This window comes from Falco punctatus, assembly GCF_963210335.1.
Source record: "Falco punctatus genome assembly, chromosome: 16".
NCBI lineage: Eukaryota > Metazoa > Chordata > Aves > Falconiformes > Falconidae > Falco > Falco punctatus.
Genome location: NC_137596.1, coordinates 5,860,275 through 5,876,431, shown reverse-complemented (window position 1 = coordinate 5,876,431; position 16,157 = coordinate 5,860,275). Strand labels below are relative to the sequence as shown.

General features: G+C 41.9%; 2 protein-coding genes across 7 annotated transcripts in view; one reads left to right on the top strand and one right to left on the bottom strand.

Moving 5' to 3' along the window:
- The window catches only part of HSPA8 (heat shock protein family A (Hsp70) member 8), a 240,724-nt gene that overhangs the window by 120,278 nt on the left and 104,289 nt on the right, over window positions 1-16,157 (bottom strand). The window lies entirely within an intron of this gene.
- Window positions 5,371-16,157, top strand: part of GRAMD1B (GRAM domain containing 1B) — a 107,346-nt gene continuing 96,559 nt past the window's right edge. For 2 of the 6 annotated variants that reach the window (XM_080366844.1, XM_080366843.1), the window contains exon 1: window positions 5,428-7,674. In XM_080366844.1, the coding sequence (XP_080222970.1) occupies window positions 7,313-7,674 (362 nt within the window). In that variant the 5' untranslated portion in view covers window positions 5,428-7,312. Of the gene's footprint in view, window positions 7,675-16,157 lie in introns of all 6 variants that reach the window. The other 4 variants (XM_080366842.1, XM_080366835.1, XM_080366846.1 and 1 more) reach the window with 4 other exon arrangements.

The window sequence follows — 16,157 nt, the reverse complement described above, 5'->3', positions numbered from 1 at the left end:
AACCGTGCTGTTGATACAAAATAATGACCTATGGGTAACAGTATCATTCATTCTCTGTAGGTGTAGTTCTAGATTCCTGTATTTCCTGTATCAATCATGCAAACAACACTTAAGTCATGAGCTGGGAATCGCTGCTTTTAGCCAGATATAAATTTAATTTGAGTCTGGCCATCCTAGAAAGGACAGTATAGTACTTGCCAAAGCATTTGGTGTTTTCCTTTCTGAGATAAAACAACGGCCCAAGTGGGAAACAGATCTACAGAACCCCTACTTACAGGAAGGGCACCGCATGTGTTGTAGGCATTTGAGATTCATGTCCCTAAGCTGTTTTCATTAGGAAAAGCCATCCTTTTCCAGACTGACTGCTTTTTGTACAAGTAATTAGCTGCATGTTCCTTGAATGAGAAGAAAATTATTGATCTTGAGAGCCTCAGTCACTGGACTGTAGGGTATTATTTAACAAAATGTCATTCCTTCTTTTTTAATTTTGTTAGAAAGTTTCTTTGTTTTGTTCAGGTGCAGAATGGAAGTAAATACCAAAATGTTGCTGTTCTTGTACTTTGCCTTGTCCTTATTCCTTATGAATGCTGTTATATACATCCCCCCCCCCCCCCCCCCCCCTTTCAACCAGTAACAGCTTGTATTTTGAGGTCTGTGCTTGCTTCAGAGGGGATTTTGATCTGTGGAAGTTTCTTCATGCTTTCTATGTAGATATTGTGCTTTTCTTCAGAATTGTCTGCTAGGTGCTGATTTTTGGTATTGGAGGGAAAGGGGCTGTTTCAGTTATTTATCCAAAACCCACAATTGATGCTAATTCCAAAAGCATTGTGCTGGGACTTAAGCCACTTGCCTAATTTTTGGTGGCTAAACTGAAGATGGGAAAGAATTAAGCTTTTACTGAAGCTGTTTTGTGATGAACATCTCACAGTAAACCAAAATGTTTGGGTTTTTTTCAGAGGGTAGGTGTGTCCGTTGCAATACCTGTGAGACTATGTATGTGTGAACCTGGGAGAAGAATTATCTTCTGGTGAGCAGTGCAGAACCTCTTTGTTCACCCCTGCTCCTGGTCGAGAGTCTGACTTTAGCCCCTTGTGCTTGAGTGAGTATTGGCTGGATTGCTCACAAATGCTACAAGGCCTAATTACTGCTATGCTGAACACTTGTGAGGGTGTGATTTGGAATCCAGCTCTCTGCTTCTTGCATGTGGTTTAGCAGAAGGAAGCAAGAATTTATTTTAATCTTAATTTTGCCGCTCTTGGGGTGGATAAAATTTAAGCATATTAAAAATTTTAATGAGAACTAAGTTTCACAGCTGTGTAGGCAGTGGATTTTATCTTCCCAAATAGTGAAGTTTTTTCCAGTGTGCTTGGGGTCCTTCAGCTGGTATGCGTGTTTCTCTGTGCAGGTTTAGGTTAAATGCAGCAAACTTGACTGACCTGAGCTAGGGAAGTAGATATTTTAGCTGGATAGGGAAGAATGTACTGTTCAGAGACCTTTTGTACTTAAGCTTGTTCTCTGTGGTTAATGGTGTGTACTGTGAGCTGTGACGAGTTAGGCAAGTGCTGCACAGGTAGAGGGACTCCAAGGAATTTGGAGAGAGTCCCTTTGCTTCTTCATGCATAATGTATATAGTGCAAACCAAATGCCAGGCTCCTATGGAAATTCATTTTAACAGGTAGCTCTGTGTTTTGTGAGGGACCGATTTTAATTGATCTACCCTAGAATCCCCTCCATTAGATTTATGAGAAGAAACAAACTTCCCTTTCTGACGCTCAAGTGAGAGGTCTTGAGCAGTGTAAATAGACAATGTCAAATAATTCACTTGAGTTCTAAACTGTAAAGAAAGTACAAGCTGGGAAAAAGGTCCTGGAACCTTTGCTCTGCTGCCATCTTCTGATTAATAATTATTGCAAAGTCATGACACAATCTAATTTGTTTTGCTATCTTTGGCTCAGCTGTCCCCTTCAATTTGGAGGAAGAGCACTAGCTGAAGAAATTAACTGTGAAAGTATTGTCCTAATGCTGAAAAAATATGTAATGTGCTGGGCTATTTGAATGATGCTTGACAATTTCTGGAATTCTGATGGTATCTGAAGAATCTGGGGATAGCTACTATGTATGAGGCCAAAATTTAAATGCCTAGTCAAGTGTGGTACTCTGTTAGTAAGAATTCAGACTGAAGTCTTTAATGATTATTGCTGACATGAGAATTACTTCTTTGGAAGGGAAGACAAACAGATTATAGGTTAATCTCTAAGCAGAAAGCCCTTTTGGAATTGGCCTCTTCAAGTGTTGTTAAAATGGCCCGTGGCTAATAAGTAAGAAACATAAATTCCACAAGTGCTGTTTGGTCTTGGTAAGAGATTGGACACAAAGGGGCTCAGCCTACTGCAACCCCTTTCTGTCCCATGTTTTTATTCACATTGTTGGTGATGAGTGGTGTGATTCTGGAAGGAGTTGAGTTACCGCTCCTAGCTTTCGGATTGTGTAACCTTCTGTAATGCATATAGCATGTGTAGGCTGTAAGTACGTATATGCCTGTATTTTAATTCAGAGGCCAATAATTATTGACCAAGATATCAGACATGTTAAAATCTTCTGCCAGAGGCCAGTTTAGGTAATTTATCCAAAAGCTGATTTCTCACTGACTGGAGACTTCATTGAAAGCACTTATAATTATTTTTATTCAAACTACAGCCAAAAGTGTTCTCTGTTCTATTTGGTCAGGTGGGCTGGAAGAGACATTCTGAGTCCTTTGGGGTAAAAATATGTTTATGTTCCTTCACAGCGTGTTTTTGGGAGATGAAGGAAGAGGTGCTGAGACAGTGCTGAACCCAAACAGTCAGGATTTGTGGTCATTAAACAATGTGCAAGACTGCTTTCTGAACTTGGCTGCTTCTGGAAGAGGTTGTGGACAGTGCTGAATAAATACTGTACTGAGCAGGGAAGAATTGGGGAACGCGTGACCGCAGGATTGCCTCCATCTTGCTTTGTGTTACACTGGAGTATCAGCCTGTTGCTGATATTTCTTGCCCTGTAGCCTGTGAAATTTGTCATCTGTCTTGTAACATAGTCCTTGGGTTTCACAGAACAACACGTGCAGGTATCCAGTATCACATATCCAAAAAAAAAAAAAAAAAATTGACTGTGTGTGTGTTCAAATGATAGCAACTGCTGGCTGGTAGCGTGTGATTTAAAGGGACAGATCCGTAGGGAAGTAACGATGGTCAGCCAATACATGCTCCTTACATGTATCCACAAGTCATCATATGTCACATTGTAATAGACCTCATTCTAATTTAACATGTGAGGACTGAAGGATGGCTGAAGACCTAGCGTCAGGAAGTGTTCTAATACCAAGGATAAAATGACTGTTCTTGCAGAAGGCCGTTGGAATGCAAAAGTACGGGCAGATAAATGTATCAGTTTTTCACCTAAACTCACAAAATAATTCCAGAATTTTCACAGACAAAAGAAACGTACAAGTTCTGGGATCTGAAAAATCAGGGGTTTGACCTAGCAGAGGCTGCTGTGTGTAGGCATGGCACGTTTCTCATGCCGAAGCAGCCACTTTGGACCGTGTCCGCAGAAAGGAAAGCAAGTGAACTGTGCCGTTGAACAAAGGGGGAGTTTGGGAAGCCACGGCTTGAATTTCTTCAAGCCTGTGAGGGCGGCAATCTCCCTGCCCGAACTGACAGAGCTTCTGTAGCTAGCTGTTGTGCATATGAGTGACTCTTAGTTTTCTGAATAAGTTGTATCTATTTCCTGTATTTAAAAATAACAGCTTTTAATTAATAAATTGTTTTCTTTCAGTGCCATCTACCTCTGTTCATTTACCAGGGATGACATTTTGCTGTCCCTTAAACACATGGGAAAGCTATTATGGAAAGAACTGCCAAAGAATCTGGGTTGGCATTAGCTCGTGTCTTCACTCAGGGAAGGGGTTTTTCTTTCCTCTTGCGTAGTCCGTAAGCCCTCTTGTGAGGGTACTGGAAACCCCAGAACGTTTCAGTGGGAGAAAGGCAGAGAGGTTGTTGATCAACCTGAAGCACTGGCAACAATTTGCTGCTTTAGTAAATCCATCATTAGGCAGATCCTTAAACTGCAAGGGTAGTCATTAAACAAGGATCTAGCAACACACAGGCTCGCATGGAAGCAGTCAAATTGTACTGTCGCAATTTGTACAGAAATAGTGCTTGATCATGGCTGGTATTTTTCACTTTGTGGGTCAGGTGTTTGAGCTGTCTCTCTTGTTACATTGCTGCTGCTTTTTTTTTTTTTTTTTTTCCCTAAGAGCATCAGACAGGTGGTGAGCATCCTGTCTCCAAAATAAAAATGTGCCGAGAATGTTGGAGTGCAAATAAGTGTGGCTTACTAATCGCTGAAGTACTTGGAATTAAAGGGATAGTCCCCCTGCATTGTACGCTGTCCTAAGTGGAAGGATTCTCGTGGCACAGCCTGAGAATTAATTTCAGTTTTGTGTGCATGAAGGGGGTGGGAAAGGATCCCCTGTCTTGCTGAAGTGAATTCCACTAGTGTTCAGTGAGAGGAGGCTGAGGGTGAAGAAATTGTCCTGGGATGGCCATGGCAAGCAACAAAAAGCAGACTGGTGAAAGGGCCAGTTTTTCCTTGTCCAAGAAAATGATTGCCAAATGTGACTGTTGCCCAGAGCAATGTAGTATGAATCTCTTGTTGATTAATTAGATAATGTCTGTGGGGACTTGGAGGGTTTGCAATATCCACTGTGCAATTTATTACTAAAGAAAGCCTGCAGAAGTGCAAACAAATAAGAATATTTGCACTTGCTTCTGCAATTAAATGAGAATCCTGTCTAGTTGATAAAAGATTCCACAGGAGATCAAGCTCATTAATACATGCAGCAGAACTTAGTTATGATAGCCCCCAAAGGGCTACTCATCCCTTCCCCCACAGTTGCACATATTCTCTCTTGGTTAAAATTTAGGAATGATAGTGTGGGGGTTTGATTACCAGATGTCACGGGAAGAAGATGAAAGTTAATTTTCTGTTTTAACAGGTAGCCGGTAACATTATGTACAGGTAGTTCCTGAATGGGTGTGACAGAAATCATGGCAACGGGTGGCTGAAATGCTTGGGTTGAGGTTTCTTCCTACCGCAGAGGAGGAAGAAAAGGTGTCAGCCCTTGAGAGGCAGGATGTAAGTGCAGTGGCACGTAGTTTATGAATCCTAACTGGCCTTATGCAGTAGAAGCACCATGGTGTTCAGGCTGGCCAATATTGCAGTGCCTGCAGCCATGTGGAATAACAAAATGTTTCCTAGCACAGTATGATTTCTGTAATACTTTCAGGCACTTTGCTACCCAGGCAAGTCTTCAAGTAAGGATATTGGCGTTTTGTCTGTCGACTTTTGTCTCTTAGACTTGGGGGGGGGGGGAAAGGTGTTTTATTTGACTTTATTTCTTTAAGTAGGTGTTTGTAGAAGGCATTCTGACTGTGTGTGCGTGCAGCTGATGCGTAGATACCAAAGTGACAGGAACTCCAGAAACTGATTTGAAGGGGTTGCTCAAGCTATTTTCTTAGAGGATTAGCAGAGCAAAAAGGACAGTACAACAAAGTAGAACATAGCAACTGAGGATTAAAAAAAGAAAAACACCACGTACTATTGAAATGGTTCCTTCCTCCTTTTTCCTGCTGTTATGAATCTTCCTTTTCTGACATGTTTAGTTATTCATGTCCTAGATGGCATGTTTTGATATTCAAAGTTCTTGTGAAATTTATTTTCAAAAAAACCCGAGGCAGTCTATGCAAGAAAAACTATTTTCATTTGGGTTGACAAATATTTTCTAACATGAAACTAATACTCTAAAAGGTTCAGGCAGTTGAGCAATGAAAATGAAGGCTGTGTTGGGTTGATTTAGAGATGTGGGGTTTTTTTCTGACAGCATGCTTGAAATTCACACAGCTGAATTTTAGCCGCACCCTTAGAGAATTTAAGTTCTGTGTCACTTTTCCACCTGAAAATACAGCTTCATTCAGGAGCATTCAGTGAAATTCAGGGGATCTTAATGGAGAATGTGTCACACTGTTTTTTCCTAATTTGGTTTCATTACCAGATTTTTGCAAGGCTTGTCCTGAGGCTGCTATTCCTCCTGGTGCTTGACCCTTGGTAGAGCTTCCTTAGTGTATTAAATGCCTGGGAATCTTCCATGTAGTGTATGTCTTTCTCCTGGTCTAAAAATCTGTTCTGCGTGTCTGATTGTTTCTATGTAGTGTCTTTGTTGGTTCCTGAACCTGACACCATCCATCACCCACTGTCATTTTGGAAGCAGCATTGCCCTCCAAGAACTCCTTTTATCAGCTTTCACCCTTGTGAACCTGAGCTAAAAACCCCACCAGCCTCCCAGTTCTGGTGCTACCTGCTGCATCTGCTTGTTCAGCCGCTCCTCAGTCCCTCTCCTTTGCCTTCTCTGTGAGCAGTGCAACGGGGACAAAAAGATCCCTGGTTGTGACAGAAGGCTGAAAGTCCCAAGTTTGCTCGCTCCCTGCTGCCACGGATGGGCTGTCTGAGCGGGCGGGTGGGACGAGCGCACAGCCTGTGCAATTGGCTTTTACTGAACGCTGTTAGCCCGTCTTACCCGTTTTCATTTGGTTGATTTGTAGCCGCAGCGTATTTGGTAATATAAACCCTGTCTCTTAGGATTAAGAGTGCAGTTACAGTTGCAACAGCTGCCTGCGTATGTCTTACCCGCTACAGAAAAAGAACATGCTGCTCCTCCTACTCTTTCTCCTGATTTTATCTAGTATTGTTGCTTCCCTCCCTCTCTTTGTTTCTCTTTCTGACCTCCTTGCAGCTCCACGCCGCTCCACTACATACTTGCTTCGTCTCTTGAGAAGACCACAGCTGAGTTTCCTAGCACCAGCCCCAGGAGAATTTCTTTCCTGAGCCAACATTAGGCAAAGAGGATAGAAGGCAAAGAGGGGCCGGGGGTGGTGGGGGGAAGCCAAAAGTGAGCCAAGGCACAGCTGGCCACCCTTGTCTTGGTGCTAAAGCTACTGCTTTGAGAGAGACCGGGCAGGGGTGGGACTTTGTTTTGTAGAGAGGGGAAGGTGAAACGAAACTTGAAACTGGCTTCCCTTGTAGCATGTCTGTCCTGAACATCCCCTCCCCACCCTGCTGTTTGTTAAATGAAAGCACGTGAAGAACATGAGGTTTCCTGCTTGAGAGGGAGGGCAGTGCTGGACTGGGTGAGGGAGGAGGAAGGCAAGTTGTGGTTTACACCGAGATCAGAGCTAGTGTGCCAGGGGGGTGGGAGCAGAAGGAGAAAGGGCATCTGATGCCAGCTGCCAACATGACAGAAACTCTGCAGCTCCCAGCACTGCAAGTCCCAGAGCAGCCGGTGGTGGAGAGTGGCCGTGCCTGGTCCAGTTCGTCCACCCCAACCCTGCGCAGGAAGCGCTTCAAGATGAGGCGGATGAAGAATGTACAGGAGCAGAGCCTGGAGGCCAGCAGGTACCAGGATTCTCCTTCCTCCAGCAAGGAATACCTGCAGCTTCCATCCATTGAAATCACCCCTTCCAGTGATGAGGATGCTCCCTGGTCCAACTGCTCCACACCCAGTGCCTCGCCACGGCGCAAGCGCTTCCTCCTTCGGAAGTGGCTGCGTGTGAGAGAGAAGAAAGAATACAGTGAGAGCAGGTATGTTTTTGGTCACTTGCCCTTCGCTGTTTCCAAGAAGATCCTGTCCACAATGGGTAGGTAGGGTCTGTTGTTCCCCTAGAAATCTTGGTGCGCTTCTCCTTGGGACTTCGTTCTCACCTGTTGGCTGGAATGGGTAAGACCAAAAGTTCTAATCCTTATGTGCAAACAGTAGGCACGTTAGAAATGGCAGTGCTAGGATCTGACCTTGTTGGTGGTCCTCTGCGTATTTTCTAGAGGTAATACAGAGCCGGTGAAAAGATCTTGCTTCTGAGTGAGGCAGACTGTTCTGAAAGAATGGGTGGTAAAACTTAACTTTATTAAGGTGTCCTGAAGAGGTACTTGAGAGAGAGGAGGTGACCTCTTTGCTGGGATTATCAGGACAGGGAGTGAGGATGCCAAGCCTTTGTCAGTGTTTATTGTGTGATGTTTGCTGCCACTGCTGAGACCTTCTTTGAAATCTTTTGTTCTGTAGCTGATACTGGGAGAACATGAGGAAAAGAGAAAAACAAAGTAGCCTTGTTGCTGGGTCTGCAGGTCAAGATGACTGGGTTCAGGTTTTGACTGCTTTCCAGACTTTGAAGTCACTCAGCCCTTTGGCTCAAAAGGGGGCAAGTAATTAAAGATCTCCAAGAGTTTGTCAACACAGGAAAATTAATGCCCAGGGAGTTATTGTGTGGCCATACAAAGAAAAAGCTGTACCTTATACGTAACCCTCTGCAGGTGCAATTCAGGGTATACAGCATGCAGTGTAGTTTAGCCTTAATGGGAGAGTGGAACAATCTACCTTTCCTGAAGGCCCAAAATACACAAGATGCTATAAAGGTTTCTCCAATAAATTAATGCATTATAAATCCTTATACTAGATTAGTGTGGTCCAATCTTTCTTCTGTTGCTTTGCAACTCCCATGCAGCATATGTGTGGGTTTATGCCTGAAAGTATGTACTGCACTTCCATTAAGAAAGGAAACTTGTCTCTTACCATTACTGCGCACAACATACTAGATATAGATACAAACTCCCTGACTGCTGTGTTGCTTAAGTGTCTATAGGACAGTGCTTTTTCCTCTGCTAATACCTGCTCTGATTATGTAGGAACTCTTCTTGCATGAGGTCCCTTTTAGTAAGGTCACTCCGTCATTTTATTAAGTTTTGGGGAAGTTTCATCAATAAACGCATGCCGTCAGGAATTTGATAATCCCTCGCAAAATGTTAACGTTGAAAATAATCTCTTTGGTTGAGAAACATCACTGGTTTTCGCTTAGCTGTGGTGATACAAGTAGTGATTCAGTTACAGCATAGAAAATGGGAAAGATAATGCATAAGGCATGTGCTGGTTTAGCTTATGCTGTAATAGCATAAGGCTAAAGTGTCAGAATTGCAAAGTTCATGTCTGAAGCTCAACAGAGAGGATGGCTGTTCAGCTGAAGGATTTAATTTGAATCTATTGATGGTGAATATGTTTGAGGCAGAGGCCAAGACATTTCTTTTGGTGCAAATGCATAAGAAAACTTAGTTTGTTCTTGTACACATGATATCTCTATGGCTATGCTGACAGCTTTCTGCTTATTCATCATTAAGATATTTCTACCATAACCTCTTCTAGTTATGTTTTTGAAGCAGTGACTGGAAAAAAAGCTGAAGTAGTTGATGGATGATTAGCGTACCAAAGCTAGCATGCTGCCTCCTTTCTTCATATGCAGCATGCTCCAAATCTATCCCTTTTGCAGTGGGATACATGATGTTTTCAAATGGAATTTTTCCGTTTCTAGTCCAGGGTATGGTGGGGGGGTGGGGGGACCAGTTTGCCAGTCGCTTTCTGCTGAGCCTCTGGGTTTGCAGAAAGCAGAGGTCATCACTGGGCTTTCAAAACTCAGCAGGCATGGAAACAACTCGGAGAAAGCAGAATCTGTGGGGAGTTAGTCACAGGAAGAGTGATGAACCCTAAAGGTTTTTGTGGCATTAATTTGGAAGAGATTAGCAGCTAGTGCTGTAGGGCAAACCTTACTGTGCCCCGGGGCTGTTGAATATGAAACCTTGCTCTAAAATAGGTGGGTAGAAAGCTGGCTTTCTGCAAAGCAGGTAGATGCTGCCTGTCTCCCTTCCCCTGCTTTAGACTTAATCATCTAGAGCACTGGCTCGTTCTTGCTGCTGTTTCATTATCATGTTGCTGTAAGAGGTGCTAGTGATGTCACTGTACTTTTCACTTGTTTAAGGGCAACAGGGACTACTGTACTAGAGTAAAGGCTGAAACGTTTTGTCCAGTGGCTTTTCCACTGAGCCCTGTCTTGGGGGTTGAGCTACAGTGATGATGCTTGACCTGTCCTGCTGGTTAATTGTAGCACTATTGTAACGAGATTCCCAGTGTGGTCAGTGTGCTGTACATCTGCTGGGAGTGCAGCTATGCTACTAAGTATGCGGGTTCCCAAATTTCATTTGGTAAAGGGGCAGCCATCAGCATGAGGTTCCCACCAGAGCAGTGATTGCAGTTTGCTTCTAGTCACTCCCTCTTTCCAGTTCAGTTGTTGTCAAGCAGTTTGAAGCTGTGTTGTTGGTTTGGGGTTTTTTTTGAGTCTGGTAACCTTTAGTCTCATTATATGGCCAGATATCTGCCTCTTTATATGGCAGTGGTTTCCAAGGAAAGCTGGTAGCTGAAAGCAAACTGTGCACCAGCTGACTTACTCCAGTGATGCATGTGTTGCTTGCATGCCCCTAAGCAAGAGCAATAGCTCTGTGACCATTAGCATACAGTAAGCATCGAAGTGAATAAACAAATGCTTTTAGGACTCGAAATGCTGTCTGTAATGCTCCAGATCCGGTGAAGGCTGGCTGCTTTTTTCATCTGGAAACTCCAGCCTACAAAATGTTCTGTATCACTGGTTAGTTTTTAACAGCCTGGGTAATTGTAAAGTTTGTTTACCTGCTGGTTCTCTAAAAGCTGTTAGGTGGCTGATGGTGAGAGCAGAAGAGAGACTGTTTTATTTCTTGTCATTAACCAGCAGAGATGACATGTAAGAGCCTTGCTTGCCTATGATGTGGTTTTGTTCAAGGTGAAAGAGCAGGAAGAAGCCATTTCTCAGGGGCAGAAGTTTCCTTCTAACTGATCCTTGTACGAAAGCATGATGATCTAACCTACAAGTTTGATGCTCTGGGGGCCTATACACGTCATAAATAGGATGATTTTCATAAGGGATGCAGACAGCTCCTCCATCGTTTGCTACCCAGGTGATGATGAAAATTTTTTACCTGATGCAGCTTTATAAAGTATGAACTCTGTGCAAAAGTGTGCAAATTTTTTAAGCCATGATGATATTTCTTTCCTTGCAGACTAGTGGATACAATCTATTAGCATTTTGCTATGCATGTAATGAACATACAGTCTCACATCAAAAATGCATCTGCTTTAATTTATTATTTACTACTTAAAGCCACTCTTGCTAATAATCTCTGGAGCTGCATGTAATGCTTGATGTGTGAGGCAAGAACTGAGAGGGTAGATCACTCGGGCTTAAGGGACTACTCTTTTTTTTGGCCCAAGATCGGCATTGGAATGATATCCTGTGCTTCTGCCCTTCTGTTGGGAGAAGCTGGGAGTAAACAGGTGAGCCCTGCACTGCCATTGCCTGACTTAGACTGTGTGTATGCTCAACACCAGTAGGTTGAAATAGGTGAAGTAGGGTACATCTTCCGTTCTTTGAACACCTTCCCATCAGGCATTCGCACTGAGTAAAGATGGTACTAGTGGTAATGTGAATACGCTCCCCTAGTGTGAGAAGAAAGCCAGACTGCCAAGGATGGTAAGATGTTTGACCCATCTCTTACTCGTTGTTATTCCTTGCTGAATTTGCTTGTGCAGGAGGTCCTGGAAGCTGCTGTGTCCCAATGCCTGCAGCTCTTCCCTAGAGCTCCCTTTCCCTTGAGCTGTCAAAGATCACCCTGTTTGTCTTCTGTTAATGCTTGTCCTAAACATTTGTTTAGTCAATGGTAGCATCCAGACTAGTTAATAATGAAAAGCAAAATGTTGGTGCCCCAAAGAATGTAAAACTGGTGGGTTTTGTTGGATCAGTGGGGCATAGATTGTGCTGTAGCTTGTGACCTTTCTAAAGATGAATGTACTCAGTTTGATCTTCTGCTGGAAACTCTTGACACTGAAATCCTAAGTGACAGGTTCAGCTAAAGAGAGAGACTCACCTATGCCCTAAAATGCCTCTAATGTAAGATGTTAAAAAATGAGGTATATTATCAGAAGCGTTCCATCATCTTAGAGAAAAGGGTACGTGCTGAGGACTGGGAAGTTTCTTGAGCTGCTGGAGACACAACCATGGAGGTTTTACAGATGAAATCTTCATAGTCTATCTGATGATATGAAACATGACACATTAGGAGAATCTTTAGCACTGTTCAGCAATGTGCTCTGTGACTGCTACTGTTCACATCCTGCGGCAGAAAAAGGTAACATAACTGTTTTCATAGTTAGGAAAAAAGTTTACTCATTAAGTCTCTTGGTCACCCTAGTGAGATACATCAGTTAACAGTGAACTGCTGATTTGTTGGAGCTTATGCTAAAATTATTGTTTACCAGTAAGTATTTTAGATATTTTGAATTTTCTTATAAAAAGGAATCTTTAATTTCAAGTAGTTCATAGTGCTTTCGCTTTCCTTAAAAATGAAATTAGCTCAACATTTCTAGAAATAAATCAGCGTGTCATTCATCTTCCTTCTACACATGTTGTGGTGTTTTCTGGAGGAAAAAGCTCTCATGGAAGCCTGAGATAGTGATGTGATTCTTTTCCAGAAGAGAGGGGGAGAAATTAACTGGTAAATGTTTGTTGTTATTTGTTTTTGTTTTTTTTTTTTTAAAAAGGCAGCAGCTACACGACTAAAGGCGATAGTGCCTCACGTTATGGAAATGCAATCCAAGGTGACTGTCTACATAATATTAGTGGCAGTATTTACTATGCTTAGAAAAAAAACTTGGTGAACAGAAAACTGTTAAAGCCCTGTGCTGCTTGTGTTTAAAGAGAGGACTAGAAAGGCTTGGTGGATTAAGGTTTCATTTACTTAATGCCACACAATTCCAAGAAGCTGCAAAATGAGGAACTTCATAAAAGTTGTAGTCCTCGATTTCTCTGGTGTTCGTGAACATCTCACATGTTTCAGTTTTAGGTCAGAGGAGAGGAAGTAGGGCTTCTCTGTCAGAAATGGAGCAAGCTGCTGCAGGAAGTGGTAGATGAGTGCATACTGGGGTTGCTGGTTCATTTTTGCTTTTTTGAGCTTTGATAACATTCTTGTTGAAATCTCATTTCTGTAAGGAACTGACAGCTCCATAGGAATTTCATAATGCAAGAGGAAATGGGTCGCATCTTTCTCATGTTCTGCTTGTAGCTGGAGTTGACTGAGGTTTTTGGGAGGACAAATGTCAAACGTGGTGTGTTTTGAAGTGGAGAGAGGTGTTGGCACAACTGATTTTGTTACGTGTTTTAATACTGTCCCAAGCATTTAGAATGTCTATCCTTGTTAATATTTTGAACTATTTAAAACTTTGATTTCTGGAGAAAATGGAAGCACTGTGAGTGATGTGTGAATATCCTGTGGATTGAATTTGGGACTTGAATACATAGTTGGGTATACGTACTCTTTTGCATCTTTAAAGCAAAAATGGGAAAGGTTTGAGGTTTTTTTCATAGATCTCTTCAAGCAGCCCATTTTCTCTGCTTTTGGTAGCTTTGGAAAGTCCATAAGCACAAACTTCCATTTATATGATATCTTTTTTAATTTGAAACGTGAGAGTGCCTGAACGATGGCTCAGTAGCAACTTGGCTATTAATGTAATTGTTTTTCTTTTTGAACCTGCAAGTTCAAATAAGACCTAATTTCTGTTTACAGTGAACTGATTTTTTTTTTTGAGGCATGTGTATCTCTTATGAAAAGTACTGATGTACCGTTTGCTGTGACTGCAGGGTTTTTGTCATTTCTTTATGATAACATGTACCAAGTGGATATGAATCCCACCAGCTTTATCTTTGTTTTGGCTGAATCTTACTGCCTTTGTGCAGTAGTTTGATTTTCCTTTTAAACGTTTGCCTTTCAGTATTTGTGTGGTTTAGGATGATCAGTCACATGAGTATCAAAATTGAGTAATTTACAAACAGCCTGGAATTTAAATGCTGTTGATCTTATCTAGTCAGCAAATATTTACCATTGGACTGTCTGAATGTCATGTCTTAGACAGCACTGTGCCTGTCAGTGGTATTTAACAATTAATTATCGTGTTCGTTACCACAGTTGTTTTCCACTGGATTGTGTTTTGAAGATCAAGATGTCTGTTGTTCATTGTTGAATATTATGTTGATGGAAGGGCTTGCCTTGACAGCTGTGAAGGCTGATGTTTTCATTTGTAAAATGAATGCAGTGAGAGGAGAAAACCTGCCTGTCCTGCTCCTTGTAACCCTTTCCAGCAAGGAGAGAAGGTGACTACTACAGGTTCACGCTGACTCTCCAATTCTGAATATGACTGCAAAGGACACAATTTGTACTAATTATGGTGATGGCCTACATGATATTCACAACTATCTTTTCCCCTTACCTTTTTTGCCCATTACTAATGGGTTTAGACTGTAAACATTGCTTTACATCCCCCCATCTATGAAATCGAGTTAATAAAAAGATATGAAGGTCTGGAGTAGGACTGCCCCTTTGGTTCTCAGGAATACTGCCAACATGAGGCTCCAGGTAGTGCATGCTCTAAGTCTAGGTTAAAAAAGGCATTTGAAATTTCGCCTTCCAAGTCTGCCTTCCATTTGTTGCACTGATTCACTACATAAGCTTGGGTACAAATTTTCCTCTTGCCTCTCCATATCTTCATCTCAAGTTCAGTGAAATGTGTGCAGAAGCAGGGCGCTTGGTGCCTGCTGCTTTGGAGAAACTCCTTTAGAGTCAGTCCTGAGATGGATCAGGGTTATGTGAACAGAAAGGTGCTGTGGTCCCTGACATGTTGTGGTACCTGCCTCCCATAGGGCTTGGTCTCAGTCCAGCAACTAGTTTGCTGAATATGAATCTTCCTTAACTTTTTGAATAAAGCCTGATGTTAGCTTGCTGCCTTCAGTGTTAAGGATATGTTTCCCCTGACAACTTTACACTTGTGTGCTGAGAGTGGGAACTTGCAGCATCTGTGGGAAAGCTGTGTAGCTGAAGGTGTTCTTGGTTTTTAATTCACAGACTGAAAGCTTTAGGTCTATCAAATGACAGCCCTTGTGATGAGGGAGACTGTTGTCCCTTGGAACTTAGGTCAGTGATTTCTGGATTCATGTCACTTACCCTCTTTTCTTCTTCCTCTCCAACTGACAGTTCCTTGACATTTGTCATGGCACAGTCATTTACGTATCCATGCAACCATAGTAACATAGAGCTTTTGATGACAGGAATTTAATTTGCCAAGGACAATGAGGTACTGTTAGGCAGCTGGGACTGGGAGGTCTATTTCTGCTGTTTCATGAGAAATCGGAGGAGGGGGGCTATGTTCTGGGAAGGATGAGCAAAGCAGGAGGGTGAAACTGAACGATAAAACTGTTTAACAAGGTTCTAAGGCCCCTGTGGGAAAACACTGAGGGATCTTTTCTGACACACCTGAGTCTTAAAGTTCAGTCTGGTTTTATTATTCTGTGTTTGTCACCAAAGAAATATGGGCAAAGAACATTTATCGCAAAAGTTTTCAAATGAAGACTACTTGTGCATCATGAAATTCACTGTCTAAAATTTCTGTTTTCATTATGATTCTATTAGACTTAAAATTCTGGCTTAAAATAATACAGACTTTGACAATATAAGAATACCATTTAAAAGGCACAATGTATGTAATTTCTTTGCTAGCGTGGAAGTGACCATAACTCTCACCAGATATTAGTACTTCTATACTTTTTTTTTTCTGGTGGTGGTTGTTCAGATATCCAAATTATTTTGGGATATATTAAGGCAGGTAGACTCAAGTCCTTGTGCTTGCAGCTGTAAGGATGAAAAGAACTCTTGAGTTGTTCAAATAGCCAAAAAGCTTTGTAAATTTTAACAGAAACCTTGATGCAAGTTCACTGTTCTATTGATTATAACTGCGTATCTATTAGTTCCCAAATCTATGTTGATGAAAATACTCGTGTATTGTGAAATCTCATAATTAGTAGCTTTTAGTTCCAAAATCTGTTGGCACAGTTGCTCAAAGCAATTGAATAATATTTGTATACCTGATTGTCAGTTGTCTGTTATTTTCCTTTTTGAAATTCTTAATACCGAACCCAAAGCCTTATGAATACAGAGGTTAATTAAGCAAAATGAATACAAAATACTCAGCTTCATAACCTTGCTTGATAGCTGTGGATAACAATAGCCTGCTGAAAGACACAGATTTTTATGAATAATTCTCCAAACTCATTAACTGATTCTATTTTCTATTTCCATAACAGCCATTTCTTTCCTGTTCCTTTGCATGCCTC